Genomic DNA, 22,051 nt, shown 5'->3' with positions numbered 1-22,051 from the left:
GATCCAAAATCTTCTCAATGACTGGGAGGCGAAGGTCTTTCTTGTCTTGACTCATCAGCCGTGGGACCAACTTGGCGGCAACACGATTCATTCCAAGATGTTGTGTCAGAATTTCATGACATGATCCAACTGAAATGTGACATTCTTCTGCAACCTCTCGGACAGTCATTCTTCGATTGGCACGGACAATTTCGTTGACGTTCCTGGCATGAGCGACGTCCGTAGACGGCGAAGGGCGTCCTGAACGAGGGTCATCTTTAACATCCATTCGGTCATTTTTCAACCGTGTGAACCATTCGTAAGACCGAGTACGGCTTAACCACTTATCACCGCAGGCTTCCTGTATCATTGATGCGTCTCTGTGAAGGTTTTCTTGAGTTTCACGCAAAGTTTAATGGAGACGCCTAGCTCCTCTAACTCTGCCACCTCGAAATTCGCAGACTGTGCAACACAACGTTCTACCCAACACACTACTCAACTATAACTAACAGATATACAACAACGGAACTTCCGACATCTTCCCGTTAAAGGCAGGCGTGTGCAGGGATGCAAACCGCATTTCGCCACAACACAGTGTAATGGTTCTTTATTTGCGAAACCATTACCACCCGCCAACACTATTTTTAGATGCCGTAGATTAATGAATATTTTTCTACGTAATGTCTCATATTTTTCACTCTATTCAAATTTGGTTCCATCTTTATATGCATGTACGTCGATATTTTGAGATGTTGATATCGATATAATATCTAGTGTGAATATCTTTGTACTTATTGTTATCCTTGATGCTGGTTTGTGACTTTTGGCGCGGAAGCGTATAGAGAAGTCAAGTTTTTGTGTTGAATATGAACAGTGTTGACTTTGTGTTGGAAATGAAAAGTTGAATCTGAGTTGTGGACGATGAAAAATGTTGTGAGTTTTATTAATAGTAGTAACGGCTGCGAAATTGTATCATGAAGTAATGTTTTGAACATTCGAAAGTATAAAAGGCTTAATAAAATTAATGTGAATTTTTGTGAAAAGTGAGTGTCAAAAATTATTTTCAAGTGGCCATTGTTTAAAAAAGTATGAAGCACATTGCAATGAAAAACATAAATCATCAAATTAATTCTGAAAGATTGTCTTAGTAAGTTCTTCAAGTCGGCGTAATTAACAGCCGAGTGACTTTCGCACCAACAGCGATAGTCATGCTACCTAGACAACATTTTTAATTACGAGCCAAAGACAGAGCGAGATCGTCGTTGGATTGCAAATACAAGATAAGTGATACTATTGTTAATTTTCTTCAGTGATTGTAATCAATTTATGTAGCAATACCTGCCACATTAAAGACCTTTTAGTTGCGCAATAAAAAGATCATACTTTGAGTGCGCGACGTGATAATTTTTGAACTAATTAACTGTTAGTGGAGGTATTGTTATAACACCACTGGTGTGAAATTACGAATGTCCAGGAATTTTTTGAACAGACCTCGCTTTAGTGATGACACTACCAGCACCTGAATGAACGTGCTGTAACCCGCATGGCACCCACCTCACCAGTCAGTGTTTGAGGCCTCATCCACGGAGGAGGATTACGACTCCAGTGTCTCACCATTGTGTCACGTAGCGTGGCGCCTGACCGTGATGGTATTTTGAAAGCCGATACAGCTCCGAGTGAATAGCTGCAGGTGAATGTAGGCCGCCGCACCGTGCCGCGTTTCCTTGGAGAGAAAGTGCGTCCCGGCAGGGCGACGGCGCTGGCGCCAGTGCGGCGCGGCGTGGGGCGTCCTTGCGGCCGGCCGGCCGGTCCGGCAGAGGCGAGGCGAGGTGTGTGTGTACGCCAGTCATTAGTCGGCGGCCGTCGCGCAACTGGGTCACCGGCGGGGCAGCGCCGCGCCGGGTAGTGCAGTGCACTGGCGACTGTTCGCGGCGTCTGCGGCGCTGGCGCTTGTAAGTCCGCGAAATTGCCCCATTCAGAACAGCCGGTAATTTAGTCCACTCAGATTAATGAGGAGCCTTCCACCGGCTGTCGTAACCGGCCGGCCACCTACTGGCGGACGCGGTCTGCCCGCTGCACCTGCGCTACCCATTGTGTTGCAACTCGTAGAATACTCTCGCCTACTGTCGCCACATTTCATACCGACTTCTGCTTCTAACTCTATGAAATTTACGAGGGGCCTTCAGTAAATGATGCGACACATTTATTTCTTGGCCACTCGGTTGAAGAAGTGCGGAATTTCTTGAGGGTTATCGTGGAATATTCCCGCTTCGGTCCCTAAAGTTTCATGAAGTTCCAATAGGTGGCGGGGCGGTACCTAGCCTTCAAAATGGCGTCTGTAATGGCGGTGCATTGCAAGCAGAATGCTGCCATTTAATTTCTTTTCGCGAGAAACTATAGCATCGCATATATTCATAGGTGTTTGCAGAACGTCTACAGAGACTTGGCAGCGAACAAAAGCACGGTGAGTCGTTCGGCGAGGCGTCTGTCACCATCGCAGCCCAGGCGTCACTGGATGCGGATATGGAGGGAGATGTGGTCAGCACACCTCTCTGCCTGCCGTACATCATTTTCCGAGACTGGAGCCGCTACTTCTCAATCAAGTAGCTCCTCAGGGTGCTCCGCAAGGGCTGAGTGCATCCTGCTTGCCAACAGCAGTCGGCAGACTGAATGATCACCCATCCAAGTGCTAGCCCAGCTCGACAGCGCTTAATTTCGGTGATCTGAAGGGAACCGGTTGTTCCACTGCGGCAAGGCTGATGGCTCCTCATGAACCAGTAGTTTCCTTGACAGGCTACGTGCAGACACATCGGAATAAGCATCCAATACTTCTATCTTTTCCAACTTCCAATCTGAGAACGTTACTTGTTTTAAAAAATAAAATAAAGTAGATTAGAGACCCTACGAACTGCGTGCTAACGACTAGCGTCCTTTAAAAAATTCTGTGTTATTCTCCATTAACCATCTATTGAACGCATTCTTGATTGTCTTCTCTCTGTCCTCCGACAAGGCGCCTGTTGCTTGTCCCAGTTCCATTTTGAAACATTAGTCACTCTGAATTTATTCTTATCACTGAATCAGTTTTAGAGTCACTAATCTGACTTCGTATTTATTCATTATAGAATTACCCTGACCTAAAAATGTTTATTCAAATAAAATTGTAAAAAATACGTATACGAGGGGTCTTAAGAAAGCAAGTTACACATGTCGTCCCATGCTAAGATCATTGCGAAAGAAGAGTGGTCCATTGTCAGAAGAGAGTGAATGAGGTGGGATTCATGCAGACACAGTTCTGCTGTCATACCGGTAACAGGCGCATCACAGTACTCCAGAGTTGAAGTACATGGGAAAGTACGGTTCTTGTGGGCGAAATGTATAAATTGCTAAAAAAAAAAAAATTAAAAAAATTCAAATGGCTCTGAGCACTATGGGACTTAACTGCTGAGGTCATCAGTACCTTAGAACCTAGAACTACTTATACCTAACTAGCCTAAAGACATCACACACATCCCTGCCCGAGGCACGATTCGAACCTGCGACCGTAGCGGTCGCGCGGTTCCAGACTGTAGCGCCTAGAACCTCTCAGTCACCTCGGCCGTCTGCTCACAAATTTACTGTGAAATTCTGGCGGTATGTGGACCACACTCAGTGTGGTGTCCTGCCAAATTCTGCCAACATTTTGGTCACCGTCGCCATCGACATTGACTGCAGGCGACTATGTCCAGGCAACTGATTCGCAGCATTTTCAGATTTCTCAACGATGAGCACAGTGGTTCACGAGTGGCTCCGTGACGAACGAGTAGATTTTTATCGACGATGAACTGAACGACTGGCAGAATTTTTCGGCCGGTGTTTAGAGAGATTTGGTGACTATGGTAAAAACTGGCGTCATGTATCTGTGTCACTTTGTAGTGCTGCATTCAGTAAAAAATAAACTGACGGAAAAAGTCGCAACATCAAACAATAAGAGCAGAGTAATGAAATCACAGGAATATATTGGTCTAGGTAACATATTTAAGTGATTAAAACGGGTTGTTGTAAGCGCGAGATAAGCCATTGGAAATGTGAAACGCTGGTATATTAACAGGTGTAACCTGCAGAATGATGAATGCAAGCTTGCAAACGTGCATGCATTCTGCCGTAGAGGTGCCGAATGTCAAATTGTGGGATGGAATTCTAAGCCTGTTGCACTTAGTCGGTCAGGAAGGGGTGGTTAAAAGGGTTCTGGATCACACAGAGTTGTCCGACGGTGTCCAATACATGCTCTATTGGAGACTGATTTGGTGATCGAGCAAGCCAAAGCAACTAGTGGACACTCCGTAGAGCATATTGGGTTACAACAGAGGTATGTGACCGAGCGTTATACTGCTGGTAAATACCCGCTGGAATACTGTTCACGAATGGCAGCACACCAACAGATTCACATTCGCACACCAGACCATAATTCAAGTTGTAGGTCCAGTGTGTCTAGCACAACAAATCTCCAGCCTGCCCTCCAATCAGCTCTCGCTTGACACCACTGAAGTCGCATACGGCGGTGGTTTGGGGTCAGTGGAATGGACGCTATAGGTCGTCTGACTGGGAGATGTCCTTGAAGTAACCGATTTGTAACAGTTCATTGGGCAAACTCTTGTTCTAAATTGCTGCTGCAGACTCTTTACGATGCATAAAAGCCGAACACGGTCTTTCCTCTCGGTAGTGCTAAGTGGCCGTCCAGAGTCCGCCCTTTTTGCGACTGTACAGTCTCATGACCACAGCTGCTAGCAGTCATGTACAGTGGATGAATTAGTGACAAGTCTTTCTGCAGTATCGCAGAAGCAACATCTGGCTTCTCGTAGCCATGTTACACGACCTCGTTCGAATTCAGTGAGGTGTTGGTAATCTACATCTACTCTCTAATTCACGAGTACTTCTCTCATTTCCCTCCTTACGCTCATCTTCGCTTCGCACAGCTTTTGTTTGTCAGCTGGGTTTCGACACCACATTAAATTTGTGATGAAGCTCTCCGTACTTCTGTAACAGCTTCTTAACAACGCCGTTAAACCACGATGAGTCGTTCCTATTCTTAAAACATTGTTCGGAATAAACTTGTTTAATCCCTGTTGAACAAGGGTTATGAATTTTATGCAATTGTGCGCCACATCGTCCTCCTCAGAACTGGATATTTGATGTTGACTAAGCAGATACTCTGCATTTTGTAACCTGTCGTACTTGCTAAGCAAAAATTCTTTCCTACCTATCTTAAAATGACTTGTAACATCTGTAGTCATTGGTTTTATCACAGCCTTACGATCATAAATGCCCTCCTTTTAAGATAACTCATTCGAAAAGTCCAGGTCTGCTCGTTGCTAGGAGACGTAAGATGTCCTCCTCACGAATTTAACCATCTGATCGAAGTAATTTTCGGATAAGACATTCAGAATTATGTCATCCCAGTCTCTGGCACCAGCTTTGATCGCGTCAGTCTCTTATTTCGTAGCTGATATTCCAATCTCTCGGTCGGGAAACTTACGCATGATATTCTCCAAGTACACTCTGAAGCGCTCTGTCACTACAACTACTGATATAAGCGGTCTGTAAAAGTAATCGATTACCATGTTTGACCCACATTTTAAGCTTAATTTCACCTAGATTATTTCACAGTCAGACTGCGTAATATTCTCATTACGTATTATATTACTTAATTCTTTACTGCGGTTCTAGGCGCTTGAGTCTGGAACCGCGTGACCGCTACGGTCGCAGGTTCGAATCCTGCCTCGGGCATGGATTTGTGTGATGTCCTTAGGTTAGTTAGGTTTCAGTACTTCTAAGTTCTAGGGGACTGATGACCACAGATGTTAAGTCCCATAGTGCTCAGAGCCAGCCTTTACTACAATAAATACGACGCCACCTTCGGTGTCTAACGTATCCTTGCAGTATATATTTCGATCCGAATTTGTGATTTCGTTTCTATTCACTTCTAGTTTCAACCATTTTCCTGTCCCTAAACTGTTATTGTCTTTCATAAGGGGCATTAATTCTGGGGCTTTACAATGGATGCTCTTGCGGTTTACTAATACATATTAACGTTTTTTGAATACGAATTGAAGTCCATGGATAAGAAATAAAAACTTTGAGGTTTGCCGATGACATTGTAATTCTGTCAGAGACAGCAAAGGACTTGGAAGAGCACTTGAACGGAATAGAGAGTATCTTGAAAGGAGGATATAAGAGGAATATCAACAAAAGCAAACGAGGTTAATGGAGTGTAGTCGAGTTAAATCAGACGATGCTGAGGGAATTAGATTAGGAAACGAGACGCTTATAGTAGTAGATGAGTTTTGCTATTTGGGAAGCAAAACAACTGATGATGGTCGAAGTAGGGAGGATATAAAATGCAGACTGGCAATGGCGAGAAAAGCGTTTCTGAAGAAGAGAAATTTCTTAACATAGAGTATAGATTTAAGCTGCAGTAAGTCTTTTCTGAAAGTGTTTGTATGGAGTGTAGCCGTGTATGGAAGTGAATCATGGACGATAAATAGTTTAGACAAGAAGAGAATATAAGCTTTCGAAATCTGGTGCTACAGAAGAATGCTTAAGATTAGATGGGTAGATTACGTAACTAATGAGGAGGTACTGAATAGAATAGAGGAGAAGAGAAATTTGTGGTACAACCTGACTAGAAGAAGGATCGATTAGTAGGACACATTCTGACACATCAAGGAACCACCAATTTGGTGATGGACGAAAGCGTGAGGGGCAATGGCGTCTTTGTCGCCTTAAAGGTATTCTTGGCTAACATCAGCTCATCACTATAAGTCTCAAAGGTAACTAATACTCGCGGCCGTTACAGAGTATATTTAAGGCAAACCTGACCTGCGTCCTCATAGTACCACTAATAGCGCCGCCACTTTTATGCGACTGGCCTGAAATCTAAATAGACATTATCTTTCAAAAGTAGAAACTTTCATTTATGTCGCATAGGTCCTTGATGTTGTGGTTTCTTTCCGTCAGTGTGTTTGGGCTGCCATAGTAATGTGCAACGTACTTTTTGAAGTACTTTCGTAGTAAACAAAGGAAAGTTTCAGTCTGTCATAGTCTCTAGGTAGCGGCCCTATATCTATAACAGCAATACATAGATGGACTCCAAGGTACCTGAGATGTTATTCACCTTAACTATCTAGATTTTGTTTTCTTTTGAATTATAGAATGCCATATCGTTGTCATCCAGTCACTCGCCATTCTGAATATGTCCCTGTACGATAACAGCCTTCACTTTCTAGTTGAGAATGTTATTGGTTCAGTCCTTCAGTCGACCCACTATTTATTTATTTAATCGTATGGCTAGGGCCCCCTGTCGGGCAGACGGTTCGCCGGGTGCCGGTCTTTCAATTGGACGCCACTTCGGCGACCTGCAGTCGATGAGGATGATAAGATGATGATGAGGACAGCACAACATCCAGTCCCTGGGCGGAGAAAATTACGCGACCCAGCCGGGAATCGAACCCAGGCCATTTATTGTGTCTGCCGTTTAGTCCACTTGTTGCCGAAAGTGTGTCTCAGTATTCCACTTTTCATCTTATCAACCTGTTGATTTGATTTTTGCCACCATAATCGGAGTCCCAAACACTTATATTCCCTCTCATTTATTAAACATGACGCGCGTGTCGTGTTGGCTGCAGTAATGAGTTTGGTGTCTTATCTATACTATAATACTTAACATTTTCTCTTTGTAGGACTTCTTTGTCAGCTGACTGACCTCTTCTAACCTGGTGTTTCCTGTTCGCATCTGTTCTTCTAGACCACCGCATATAAATAATTGCGTCTCCTGTGTTTTTATATGTCAACTCAAGAAACAAAAAGTTTCACGTGATAATTGATTGCATGCGATAGCTTATGACAAAGACAGCGCCCGTAGCAGACGTTCCTTTTTCAAACTAGCCTCGTGGTGTTTACGTACCAAATAACATAAAGAGTGTAGGTAATACGAGGGTAATCCCAAAAGTAAAGTCTCCTATTTTTTTTATAAGTACGTAGACCTGTTTATTTCTAAAATGGTTTACATCAGTTTACAGCTTGAACATTTAGCTATTTTTTGACATAATCAGCATTTCTTTCGATGCATATTTTTATAGACGCTGTGGCAGTTTTTATATGCCCATGTCATACTAACTCACCGCCATGCTGTTCAGAAAGTTATCAACTGGCGTCGTTGTTGCTTGGTCTCAGATGCAAAGTGGTATGCCCAGGTTTCGTCACCCATGACGATTGAGTCCAGAAAGTTGTCCTGTTCGGCTGCAATGCGGTGAAGAAACGCGCGGGAACCATCAACTCGTTGCCGCTGTAACATCCCCACAATAATTTAAAAGGAATGTAATGACAATACTTAATAGAAATGGGAGCCAAACGTAACCTCCCTGCAATCAAATGTACTGACAAAGGCAACAAAAATGTGAAAATCGCAATCTGACTCTGGTGTAAGCTCCCACAAAAATAATGAAAGTCAATTCAGTGATAAGAAAATCTCAGAAAAATGATAATAATGATTCAATTAAACTGAAATATCGGTCTTTGGCCCTGTGCAAAAAATCAAAATTAAATTCTTACCTCATTGCAACACCTAGTCAAATTTCTGCTCTTGTTGCTGCGCACCGCTTGGAGGAACTGCATTGCAAATAATAATATTCCCTTTTTTTTTTTTTTTGTAATCTAATTGAAAACTGAAACTTTTGTTTAGGGGAAGTGGAACGAAATAGTTACTTCAATTAAATGAAAATTTTATGTAAAATTGCTTTTGAAATCAAAGTTATTATTGGGGGCACTTGTTGAAAATTAGTTACAATAATTAAACTTTACATTATCCGATGATTATCTTAATTAACAGTATACCTCATTCAGCATCTTGACCAGTGTTGTCGTCAGACCACATCACGCAACCCCACTGGGCTGCTACCACTGACCGACTGCTCTGCATGACGACTACTAGCGTACTGCACGCGACGACTACTGACAGAGTACTGCACGCAACTAGACAGAGCTACAGACTCGCAACGACTACTGACAGACTCGCAACGACTACTGACAGAGTACTGCTCTCAACTCTCGCGCGGTCAAGCGCATACTCTCTGGTCACAGATGCTACAATGCCTCGCCATCGCTGCTATGTTACATACGTGTTTCATAACCCTCCACTGGGGGGGCAAAAATTTGGCAGCGATGGTGAGTCATTTGGACTTGCCAACCGCGGCAAAATTTTTCTTTAATTAACAAAATTTTACAACTTACAGAATATTTAAATGTTGTGCACACGCACTAAGTACAAAACATATCAGACAAAGACAAAAAGTGAGTACAAAACATAGTAGCAAATCAGAAAAATGTATATACAAATTATTTGACAGATAACAAAGTGCACAGGCACTGAAAAAAAATTCTTTAGCATATTCAGAACAAACAAACAGACTGGCAAAAAATATTATGTTGACAAGTGACATGAGTGCACATGCACTGCAGTTGAGAACATATCAGTAATTGATGAAATGTATGTACAATTAGTAACAAATGACATAAGTGCATACGCATTAAAGTATTGAATATACAGAATAGTAGAAATCATATTGAAAAATGAGAAAAGTGTACAGGCACCGAAGTTCAGTAGAAAACATATTAACACCTAACAGAAGTGCACATGCACTGTAGTTCAGAAAATAAAAAAATGTATATACAATATAAAAGACAAAAGTGCACATATACTGTACTTCAGAACAAATCAAAAAAATGTCTTTAGCATTTTGGCAATAAATAAACATAATAGCAAAAAAAATCGTGTCGACCAGTGACATAAGTGTACTCGCACTGGAGTTTAGCGAATTGAAAAAATGTATAGCCATGAACATAAATAATGTTAGCAAAAATGATTTTCACTATGTGACAAGAATGAGGATAGGAAAGGGAAGGATTGCATCATGGTTGTAGCACTTTAGATTGCACACAGCTGTTTTGAAAGTCCATATCTTTCCAGAGAAGTACAACACCAAGTGACACAACTTGAAGTTCTTTTCCCCTCAGAATTTATCAGCGTAGCCAAGACACTGAACTGTCATAGTAATATTCCATTTTTATTTTTATTTTGGCAGTATATTAGGTACACCAAACAGTGGGACCATAATAACGTCTTCATCGCTCACGGTGGTGAACAGCATGTCGTGTCAACACCACGCTCTTACACGGCACATCAACGTAGAATTAGTGCAAAACCAAATATAGTGCTCCATGATCACTAGGATAAACAGGACAAATGGACATTGCAGTAATTCAGGGTAGTTAGCTCATAAGGTGAAGGACATTAAGTCACATAATATTGTCAATTACAGTAGTAGTTTGCGGCATTCATAGCCCAGTTATTGAACATTTCTGTACCATGTATGTAGTATTACAGAAAAATGTTCATTAATTGTTTTACATAGAATCAGTAATCTTCTTTTCCTAGTTACAAAGCATTATTAAATAATCGCATTCTTTTCCAGTTACAAAGTATAGCATAGTTAATTAATCATTTGTCATTCCAATATAGTATTAATCATTAACCTTCTCCTAATTACAAAGCATCATGAAACAATCGCATTCTTTTCCAGTTACAAAGTATGGCATAGTTAATTAATCATTTGTCATTTCAATAGTAATAATCATTAGCTTTTTCCTAATTACAAAGCATTATTAAACAGTCACATTCATTTCCAGTTATAAAGTATAGCATAATTAATTAATCATTTGTCTTCCAATAGTAATAATCATTAGCTTTTTCCTAATCACAAAGCATTATGAAACAATAGCATAGTTAATTAATTATGTGTCATTCCAATCTAGTAAGAATCATTAGCCTTCTTCTAATTACAAAGCATTATTAAACAGTCACATTCATTTCCAATTACAAAGTATGAACATTGAAAACAAGAGCTAATTAATGGCATAATTAATAACAATTCATTAAGTGACACTAATTATTGGCACTCAGTGGCCATCAGGTATCGAATAGTATAAAGCATTGTTCCTCATTCAGTATTATTCAGATCATTACGAAGTCATTATTAAAAATCAGTTAATTATAGTCATAGCATTAATAATCATAGGGATTATAAGTAGTCTCATTACAATAACAGTGGCAATTACTAGCCAGTTACTAAGCATTATTTTATATATATGTGTATTTTTGTTGTCTCATTAAGAAGTCATTACTCAAGTGACATACTATTCAGAGCTAATCAGTATTATTCGGAATTTTCTCAAACTGGTATCACTATTTGGGACTGTTAATACATTTTTTTGTTAGCAATGCATTGCGTTGGGATCGATAATTAATTGCTGAGGCATAACACTTTTTGCTTTTGACCCATTGCTGCAAATGAGGATAGGTAACGTCATTCGTCATGAGTCAGCTGTAGCAAGGTTATGTAATAAGGCAGTATATGTGATTACATTTATAAATGGTAAACACAAATGGGTAAAAAAAAAAATGCAAGTACTAGAACAGGTATAAGAAGTAACAGTTTTAGTAAGTATCATGACAAGCTTCTCCTGGAAAAAATACAAAATGGATTATTGACCTGAAAAAGAAACGCACACTATGCTGAAAAGTAGTGAACTTCGAATTAACAAGTAGTGAAATGTGTATAAAATGTGTTCCATAGCTGTCCTTTCCAAAACTTTCCGTCATCCTACTATGCAATATAACACCTGCTGTCAAAACAAACTGCAACAAATACTTAAATAACTACATAGCATAAATATAAAACTCCAACATTATCCTCATCTGTAAAGAAAAAACTTCATTATCAATCACTTCATTATCCATATTATCATAACTTCATTATTATCATCACCTGTAAATAAAAACTTCATTATTCATAATACCATATCCTTCATCATTATTCATCAGTATTCATTATCATCTGCAAAAAATCACTTCATTACTCATTATACAACTATTCCTTATCTCTAGCATATTTCATCACTAAAACTAAGATGTGTAGTTCAGTCTGACAGCCTGCATCAATCACCTTGTATTCTGAAAGAAAAAATTAGCTAAGGCTGCTATTCTATGATGAGTATAGTATATTCTTGTTAATGCTTGTTAATCCTGATCCATTTACTCTTCCTCATAAAGTTATTGCATCTTCTTTCGTTTATTCCGTAGGTGAAATTCCCATTTCTGTTGAATTTATTTCTTACACGCACCATTTCTTACTGAAATTGATGAACAGAGATTAATGTCTTGCATTTAAATCATATACCCACTAAATAATGACTGGTTTATGGTAACATAATTAACCATACAGCATAACATGACAGAAAACGTAATATGTCAAAGGCATTGACAGTGTTCAGAGGCAAAATGTACAGATAATATCACAATGCAGCAGCAAAAATGTAAAACAGTCACGATGTTGAGATGTCATAAGGCAAAAAATGTCAAAGTCAACAGGTGTGTTATATCTTAACTATTTCACAGTGCATACAAACAAAACTGGAGTACAATCATATACACAAAAAAAATGGAAAATGTGCACGGTCTGATGTGTAACGACAAGAAAAGCGACCTGCTAACCTTACCTTGCCGGGCACTTGCCAAGAAAAAATGCGATAATCATCAGTAATTAGTCAAGTGAAATAATTGCATTAATAAATGACATCATAATGTGTTGAATCATAAAGTGTCTTCATTCAATAAACGGTTTAATGTTTGAGATATGGTGGTTGCCTTTCGATTTTCTAGTTCTCAAAGTTTCGACGTGTACAGCATTGGGGTGGCGTATAGAAGTTCGAATTTACTGCACTTACCTTTTAATTTGCTGGATAAATAGTGTGTACGTACTAATATCTTCTGTCCAACGTGAAAGTCTCGGCGTCTACAAACCTGTTTTTGCTGTCTTCTCCGGCGCTCTGCGGCACGTTTGATGTTGTTCAGCGCAATGTCAATTATTTCGTGGTGTCTTAGTCGACGACATTTAGGGAAGTTTACTAATTCTTTAATTTTGTTTGGGGGTTCAACGTTTTTCAGTATAACAGACGGAGATAACATAGTGGATTCATTTGGAATGGAATTAATTACGTCTTGGAATGAGAGTATGTGTGTATTCCAATCAATATGTCTTCTGTGGCAGTATACTCTACACAGTTTACCAATTTCTTTCATTAATCTTTCACAAGGGTTCGAAGAAGCGTGGTACTTGGATATATAAATCGGAGAAATGTTTCTAGCTCGTAACATGCGTGTCCATACGCTACTACGAAATTGAGATCCATTGTCAGAAATTACTTTCATCACATGCCCTACATGAAATAGAAAATGTTTTACAAATGCTTTCGAAACAGTTTTAGCAGTAGCTTTACGTAACGGAGTGAAAGTAACAAATTTTGAAGTGAGCTCAACAGCGACAAAGATGTAGCAAAACCTCTGTTAGTTCTCGGAATCGGACCAAAAATATCTACAGCGGCTATGTGTCTTAATTTAACAGGTATAATGGGATATAATGGAGGAATATGTGAAGTGGTGTCTGATTTAGCTTTCTGGCAAATTTTACAAGACGCTAAAACTCGTCGTATACGTTTCTCCATGTTAGTAAAATAAGAGTTCTGTCTCAGTATAAGAAAACATTTTCGTGCTCCGTAATGTGCGTAACTTAAATGAGTGTACCAAATTAATTTGTTAACCAGTTCGTCAGGAATGCATAATAACCAATTGTTGCTGTCAGGATGAGAGCGGCGAAATAGAATGTCATTGCGTACACTGTAGTGGTTCCTAATAGTAACATTTTTCCTATCTTCCCAAAGGTGTTTAATTTCTTTCCACACATTGCCCTTATTTTGCTCTTGTGCTATGTCCTGTAATGACGATGAAATAAAATTTTCAAATGCAACTTGCTGAATGTACATGACACTGAAATTTGTTTTGCAGAAGTTGGTTGCTACGTCTTGCTGATTGTTGCCGAGAGAACGCGATAGTGCGTCTGCTATAACATTTTGTGTGCCGGGAATGTGAACTATTGAAAAATTAAATTCCTGTAAATACAGTTTCCATCTACTTAACCTGTCGTGAGTAAATTTAGCTGAAAGCAAAAATTGTATCGCTCTGTGGTCTGTGTAAACGGTGGTATGTCTGCCATAAAGAAAGTGCCTAAATCTCGTGAAAGCCCATACAACACATAATGTTTCCAATTCTGTAACGGAATAATTTCGTTCAGCAGGTGACAGAATGCGGCTTGCAAATGCGATGTTTTTAATAACTGTTGAACCATCTTCTTCAATTTCCTGGAAAATGTGTACGCCTAAAGCGGTGTTAGAACTGTCGGTGGCAATGGAAAAATTTCTAGTAAGATCGGGGTGCGATAAAAGTGGAGCATTCAACAAAGCATGCTTCAGGTTCATGAACTCAGAATGTGCTTGCTTATCCCAAGACCAAATACTGTTTTTACCTGTTAATTGGCATAATCTGGGTGTGTCTAAAGCAGGGTGATGAATAAATTTACGAAAAAAGTTAATTAAGCCCAAAAAAACTGCGTAGTTGTTTCTTTGTCGTAGGAACAGTAATGTCACGTAGAGCCTGAAGTTTTTCCGGATCAGGTGCAATGCCTTCTGCTGAAATCACGTGTCCAAGAAATTTTATAGAAGTTTTACCAAAGTGCGATTTACTGAGGTTAACTGTAAGTCCTTGTGCATGGAAAGTTTGTAACAGTTGTTCAAGAATCAGATTGTGTTCAGACCAGTTAGTTTTTGCAATAAGAATGTCGTCTACGTACGTCGTGATTCTGTCTTTAATGCAAACGTGTGTCGGATGGCGTCAAAATTAATAACATTTTCGTGAACAAGATTCTGCGTGCCTAAATTATTGCTTACGTTATTGGAATATGCAATCTGTACTGTGTCTGGTCAAATTCTATCGTACGTGCTGTTATTTACGGGAGAATATTGTGGCATATCCACTATATGAACTGCTTTGTTATTTCTTACTGACGTGTTACGCTATGGATGACACCTATTGTCTGTTTCATTCATGATTATTTGTTGTTGCTGATGTTGTTGCTGCTCATAAGATCGACTGTTATTAAATGTACGCCGAGAATTGTGCTCATTATTTTTACGTCTGTCGTGATAGTCATTCCTATACGGTGTATTGCGATACGAGTTGAAATAGTGTGTTATCTGTACGTAGTTATTTCTTTGCTGCCATGCGTTACTATTTGTTGGAGCTGGGACTATACGTGCACGCGGCGAAACATTAAAGTTTGGTTGACCTTGTAGACTGCATTGTTGGTTAGGTATGCTAAGCGGTTGACTTTCATGCTATTGTAGTGAAAAACATCTATTCTTACTAAAATGTGGTTGCGACTGCCGAAAATTTTGTACATTCTGATGATTACGATTTTATCTGTAATTAAAATTACGGCGGTAGTTGTCATTACGGGAGTGCCTGGTGAAAATTGTCACATTCGGTAAAAGATTTGTCATATCGGGTTTTCAGTACAATATTTCTTAATTCTAGATAGAGCAATAGTTAAAGAGCAGTTTTGATAGATATAAAGGATAGTAGAAGAGAAGGCAGCAGTGCAGAAAACTAAAGATGAAATAGCACTACTACAGCTCGGGGCCCTATGCTCGCTACGGCACATATTCATTAAAGCGTAATGAATCCCCTGAGGTCATTTACGCACTGCAAATAAATTTTAGCTTTTGCGTTGCAAGCAATAGCGGAAAAATTCCAAAGGCAAATTGTTGTATCCGTGCTAATTCAAATTTCTGCATTATAGGCAATGCTGTTGTAAATACAAAAATAAATTGTCGCATCTGGTTCAAAGCTAGCTTCTGCATTACAGGCAATAGCGGTGAATGTACAAAGATAAATTGTCGTATACAGTGCAAATCGTGTACCTGTACGCTGTCATTATTACTTTCTTTACATTTTCTGGCGGATAAAATTTGCTCGTAATCTACGTTCTCGTCATTGAATTTGAAAACACGTTCGGGTTTGTGTGTGAATCTGTTTGTCTGTGTCATTTCGGATTTCAAGTTGCGTAGCTTTTCAGATTTTAAGTCGCGTGGCTTTTCGGATTTTAAGTCACGTAGTCTCTGTAAATTGTTCACATTATACACGCTGCGTGACTCTGACAAATGTTCGCAACGTGGCGAGTTCTGTGACGTATTGGTGACTGAAATAATTGTTAATTCTGTTACTTTAATACTTCCGTCAATTTGGTTGATCTGTCGAGCAAATTTCTCGTCAACTTCCGTATTCGGAGTGTGTGAAACTTCCACTGACTCTAAATTAATTTCGTCGCGAATCTGTACTTCGTTTTTAGGGCATTCTTCAGTGACTGCATTAATTTCGTGTATCGGTGTTGCGTTTGCTGAACATTGTTCGGTGACTGCAATAATCTCGTCTTTATGTGATTCTGTTGTGTCTACACGTGTGCTACTAAATTCTTGTGCAACAGTGCTAATTTTTTCATTACTGTTATTAGCACAAGTCTTAGTATCCTCACGTAATTGTTCTTTACTGTCCTGACATTGCACGGTAACAGCTGTAATCTGCTCACTAACTTGTTTGTTCTGTTCTTTAAGGTCGTCTTGTTTTTCGTTTGTGAGATCGACACTTTTATCAATTGTTTCGCTAAGTTGTTTGAAATGGTTGTCAAAACTTTCACTCTGTTGTCTGATCTTTTCAATAAGTTTGTCTAATTTTTTGTTCTGTTCACTAAGTTGTTTGGAATTGTTATCAAATCTTTCATTAAACTGCTTAGTCATTTGTATCAACAATGCCATAATTGGATTCGACTCAAAGTCAGCATTTCTATTCTCAGTGCTGTTTAATGGTGGATCTGGAATTGTTTCACTTTCTGTAACCATTTGGTCATTTTGAAATTTACAAAAAGGTTTGTCAGTCAAATGTATACTATCAGTCATTGTTTCGGAATTAAATAAATCTGTCCTACTTTGTGTGATCTGTTCATTTTCATTAGACAAATTTGTCTGCTCGTCACGTGAATTTAGTAAATCGGTTGTGTTAAGCAGGGCAGCGCTCATTACAATAGTGTGCCCCGCGTCATCAATTGTCGTCAAATCAACACAAGACACAATCGAGTTCGTTTGCTCATCATTAAGGTCTACATCATTACTAATTGTTAGAACGCACTGATTGTCAGTGAACGCAGGATTGTCATCATTACACTGCGTGTCACAATTACTATCGGTCACGCTGTTTAAGTCGGTAATTTCGTTCATAATACCTCGCGATACACTATTCACAGTCTTTCGCGGCATTTTTACAATAGTCACAATTATTCAAAAACAAATAAGCACAAATGCAAAAGCAACACACAAATACAATAGAGCAACGAATTGCCGTTGACCTGTAGAAAGAAAGTCACAAGTTAATAAAAGCGTTCCGCCAAATCCTAATTATATCTAAGCAAATAAGAGCAGATATCTGACTGTTGTTCAAAAGACTCTCAACGAAATACGATCCTGGCAGGGTCGCCAAGTGTAACCTCCCCACAAAAATTTAAAAGGAATGTAATGACAATACTTAATAGAAATGGGAGCCAAACGTAACCTCCCTGCAATCAAATGTACTGACAAAGGCAACAAAAATGTGAAAATCGCAATCTGACTCTGGTGTAAGCTCCCACAAAAATAATGAAAGTCAATTCAGTGATAAGAAAATCTCAGAAAAATGATAATAATGATTCAATTAAACCGAAATATCGGTCTTTGGCCCTGTGCAAAAAATCAAAATTAAATTCTTACCTCATTGCAACACCTAGTCAAATTTCTGCTCTTGTTGTTGCGCACCGCTTGGAGGAACTGCATTGCAAATAATAATATTCCCTTTTTTTTTTTTTTTTGTAATCTAATTGAAAACTGAAACTTTTGTTTAGGGGAAGTGGAACGAAATAGTTACTTCAATTAAATGAAAATTTTATGTAAAATTGCTTTTGAAATCAAAGTTATTATTGGGGGCACTTGTTGAAAATTAGTTACAATAATTAAACTTTACATTATCCGATGATTATCTTAATTAACAGTATACCTCATTCAGCATCTTGACCAGTGTTGTCGCCAGACCACATCACGCAACCCCACTGGGCTGCTACCACTGACCGACTGCTCTGCATGACGACTACTAGCGTACTGCACGCGACGACTACTGACAGAGTACTGCACGCAACTAAACAGAGCTACAGACTCGCAACGACTACTGACAGACTCGCAACGACTACTGACAGAGTACTGCTCTCAACTCTCGCGCGGTCAAGCGCATACTCTCTGGTCACAGATGCTACAATGCCTCGCCATCGCTGCTATGTTACATACGTGTTTCACCGCATATGGTCCTCAGTCAGCATGCGTGAAACCCACCTTGCGCACACCTTCCGGTAGTTCAATGTTTCCGTTAAAATTTTGTGAGCGGTGCTTCGGGAAACCTCAGGAACCAACGTGCAGAGATCATCCAGGGTTATCAGCCGACCTTCATGCATGCTTTGCTCAACCTTCAGAAACAGACGGTCTACCGCTCCTTTGTTCGTCGTGAATTTCAGTCGGACCAGCTACAAACTCTCTACACCAGTTACGAACATTCTTGACATCCATGCACGACTCACCATATAGTTCCGTCAATTGGCGATGGATTTCAATCGGCGGAGTGCCCCTTGCGTTCAAAAACCGAGTAACTGTGCGCAACTCGCACTTGGCGGTAACATCCAACGGGAGCTCCATTCTCAACGGCTGCCAAGCCAAGACTGAGCGCTTCAGCGCGGCGTGCGTATGTTTACACACAGCACGTGAAGCACTCTTCATAACAGTGTGACCAACTGCCACACAAACAGAGTTCTGTACTTATAAAAAAAATAGGAGGCCGTTCTTTTGGGATTACCCTCGTAATTACGTGATAAAAAACTGCAGAGATCTGGCAGGATATTTACTTTTTGTAATGATGTTTTATACTGATTTCAAACCTGATAAACATTTACTCTGTCACGTTAGGTTTTGAAGATATCGGAAAAGATTCGTCTTTCATGGAATACCGTTGATCGTAAATTTATTAAGTGTTTATTCATTTTTCACGCAATGCCTTACAAAACTCTGGTAATCTGGCCGTAAGTGCAATGAAACCGTCTATTCCGTAGATCGAAATAATTTCAGATTTACTTGTTGTCGACTGGGTCACACGTACACTGCTGCAATTATTCCCATTTGCTGCTGGATTGGGTTTGGAACGCTAAGCCAGCCGCTGTGGCAGAGCGGTTCTAGGCGCTTCAGCCCGGAACCCCGCTGCTGGTACGGTCGCAGGTTCGAATCTCGCCTTGGGCATGGATGTGTGTGACGTCCTTAGGTTAGTTAGGTTTAAGTAGTTCTAAGTCTAGGGGGCTGATGGCCCCAGATGTTAAGTCCCATAGTGCTCACAGCCATTTGAACCATTTTTTTGGAACGCGAAGAAGAATAACCATCTGGAATTTAGAGTTCCTACGATATAACATATGCCCAAAAAACTAAGCCACACACTTTTATTTCTGCATTCCTGACGTCACGTAGTTCTTTTGCAAAACTCGTGAAATATCCCTCAGAGTACACAGTTGTTGAAGCAACGCAGTAACACAGCGCTCTGTCACTTCTTTCTATCGACCTAGCCTCTGCCACCCCTGAAGATATTCCTCTGCTAAATGACGCTGAACTTTGCGACGTCGCAAGGGATTTGGCACTGAAAGCAGACCTACTTAGCCAGTTTTTGCTACTACGTGGACCTTCAAGGTTTTATGTCGTGCGTCGGAGAGAGGTGGGGGAACGATGTTGAAACATAGTGTCAGTTCATCGATTCATTTAAGGCAACTTTGAAGGCAATGTTATTACACAACAGAAACAGATATGCATCATTACCTATTAGACATCATGCTCACATGGATGAGATTGAGAATTAAGACAAAGTTGCTAGTTACTGTAAAAGCGCGGCGTTGCGATAATAGTTGTCGCGTCTATGATACTTTGAAAGAAATCTCTATTCTTATAGGAATTCAGACAGGATACAATAACTAATACTGTTTCATCGGAGACTGAGATAACGCGTTCTGTGTGTACATCGGACTGAGCATGTCAAATATACCATACTACCGCTTCATATGAAACTGGATCTCATGAATTTCGTATTTCCTGTAGAGAAGGACTCGGACGTTTTCCACTACCTGTGCAACGAGTTTCCGGAGTTGCGTTACGCTTGAGTAAATGTAAGCAGATTCGAAGTCCACAAAACAGTTCCATGGAAACTATAAACCTGATGATTATATGGACGTTGCGCAGAAGTGTACTCGTCTAATAAACGAAAAGCGCTAGTTTGCTTTTGTTCTACAATGTTAATTTATTGTGTTAACCGATTTTCAGCTTACAAGGCCATGTTCAGACATTTGCTTACCAATGTCGCCAAAGAAGATACAATGTTTGTAACGACAATGAAAAAGAAATGACACATCTAGATTGAAGCACAAACGCACAGTAAATGACATCTTTGACAGAGTGGTGGTACTGAAATGTAAAAAGTAAAAATATGAAAAATAAATTAATATAAATGAAGTAAACAGGAAAAAACCTTAACACGAAACTGGAAAATAACAGTTTATATTAATAAACAAAACCAATGAAATAAAATAAAATTAGTACTAGACAAGGCTACTTTGTTGTTGTTGTTGTGGTCTTCAGTCCTGAGACTGGTTTGCTGCAGCTCTCCATGCTACTCTATCCTGTGCAAGCTTCTTCATCTCGCAGTACCTACTGCAACCTACATCCTTCTCAATCTGCTTAGTGTATTCATCTCTTGGTCTCCCTCTACGATTTTTACCCCCACGCTGCCCTCCAATTCTAAATTGGTGATCCCTTGCTGCCACAGAACATGTCCTAACAAACGATCCCTTCTTCTAGTCAAGTTGTGCCACAAACTGCTCTTCTCCCCAATCCTATTCAATACCTCCTCATTAGCTATGTGATCTACCCACCTAATCTTCAGCATTCTTCTGTAGCACCACATTTCGAAAGCCTCTATTCTCTTCTTGTCCAAACTATTTATCGTCTATGTTTCACTTCCATACATGGCTACACTCTATACAAATACTTTCAGAAACGACTTCCTGACACTTAAATCTATACGCGATGTTAACAAATTTCTCTTCTTCAGAAACGCTTTCCTTGCCATTGCCATTCTACATTTTATATCCTCTCTACTTCGAACATCATCAGTTATTTTGCTCCCCAAATAGCAAAACTCCTTTACTACTTCAAGTGTCTCATTTCCTAATCTGATTCCCTCAGCATCACCTGACTTAATTCGACTACATTCATTTATCCTCGTTTTGCTTTTGTTGGTGTTCATCTTATATCCTCCTTTCAAGACACTATCCATTCCGATCGACTGCTCTTCCAAGTCCTTTGCTGTCTCTAACAGAATTACGTCATCGTCGAACCTCAAAGTTTTTATTTCTTCTCCATGGATTTTAATACCTAATCCGAATTTTTCTTTTGTTTCCTTCACTGCATGCTCAATATACAGATTGAATAACATTGGGGAGAGGCTACAACCCTGTCTCACTCCCTTCCCAACCACTGCTTCCCTTTCATGCCCCTCGACCCTTATAACTGCCATCTGGTTTCTGTACAAATTGTAAATAGCCTTTCGCTCCCTGTATTTTACCCCTGCCACCTTTAGAATTTGAAAGAGAGTATTCCAGTCAACATTGTCAAAAGCTTTCTCTAAGTCTACAATTGCTAGAAACGTAGGTTTGCCTTTCCTTGAGATGTAAGGTCGGTATTGCCTCAAGTGTTCCAATATTTCTACGGAATCCAAACTGATCTTCCCCGAGGTCGGCTTCTACTAGTTTTTCCATTCGTCTGTAAAGTGTTCGCATTAGTATTTTGCAGCCGTGACTTATTAAACTGATAGTTCGGTAATTTTCACATCTGTCAATACCTGCTTTCTTTGGGATTGGAATTATTATATTCTTCTTGAAGTCTGAGGGTATTTCGCCTGTCTCATACATATTGCTCACCAGATGGTAGAGTT

At 39.8% G+C, this 22,051-nt stretch overlaps 1 protein-coding gene across 1 annotated transcript in view; it reads right to left on the bottom strand.

Moving 5' to 3' along the window:
• Positions 1 to 1,488: 1,488 nt before the first annotated feature.
• Positions 1,489 to 22,051, bottom strand: part of LOC126456945 (uncharacterized protein K02A2.6-like) — a 186,001-nt gene continuing 165,438 nt past the window's right edge. Inside the window, exon 3 of the mRNA XM_050092917.1 lies at positions 1,489 to 1,922. Within this exon, the coding sequence (XP_049948874.1) occupies positions 1,489 to 1,922 (434 nt within the window). The remainder of the gene's footprint in view (positions 1,923 to 22,051) is intronic.

The sequence above is a fragment of the Schistocerca serialis genome, chromosome 1 (assembly GCF_023864345.2).
Source record: "Schistocerca serialis cubense isolate TAMUIC-IGC-003099 chromosome 1, iqSchSeri2.2, whole genome shotgun sequence".
NCBI classification, from domain to species: Eukaryota; Metazoa; Arthropoda; class Insecta; order Orthoptera; family Acrididae; genus Schistocerca; species Schistocerca serialis.
This window is presented reverse-complemented; position numbering and strand designations above follow the sequence as displayed.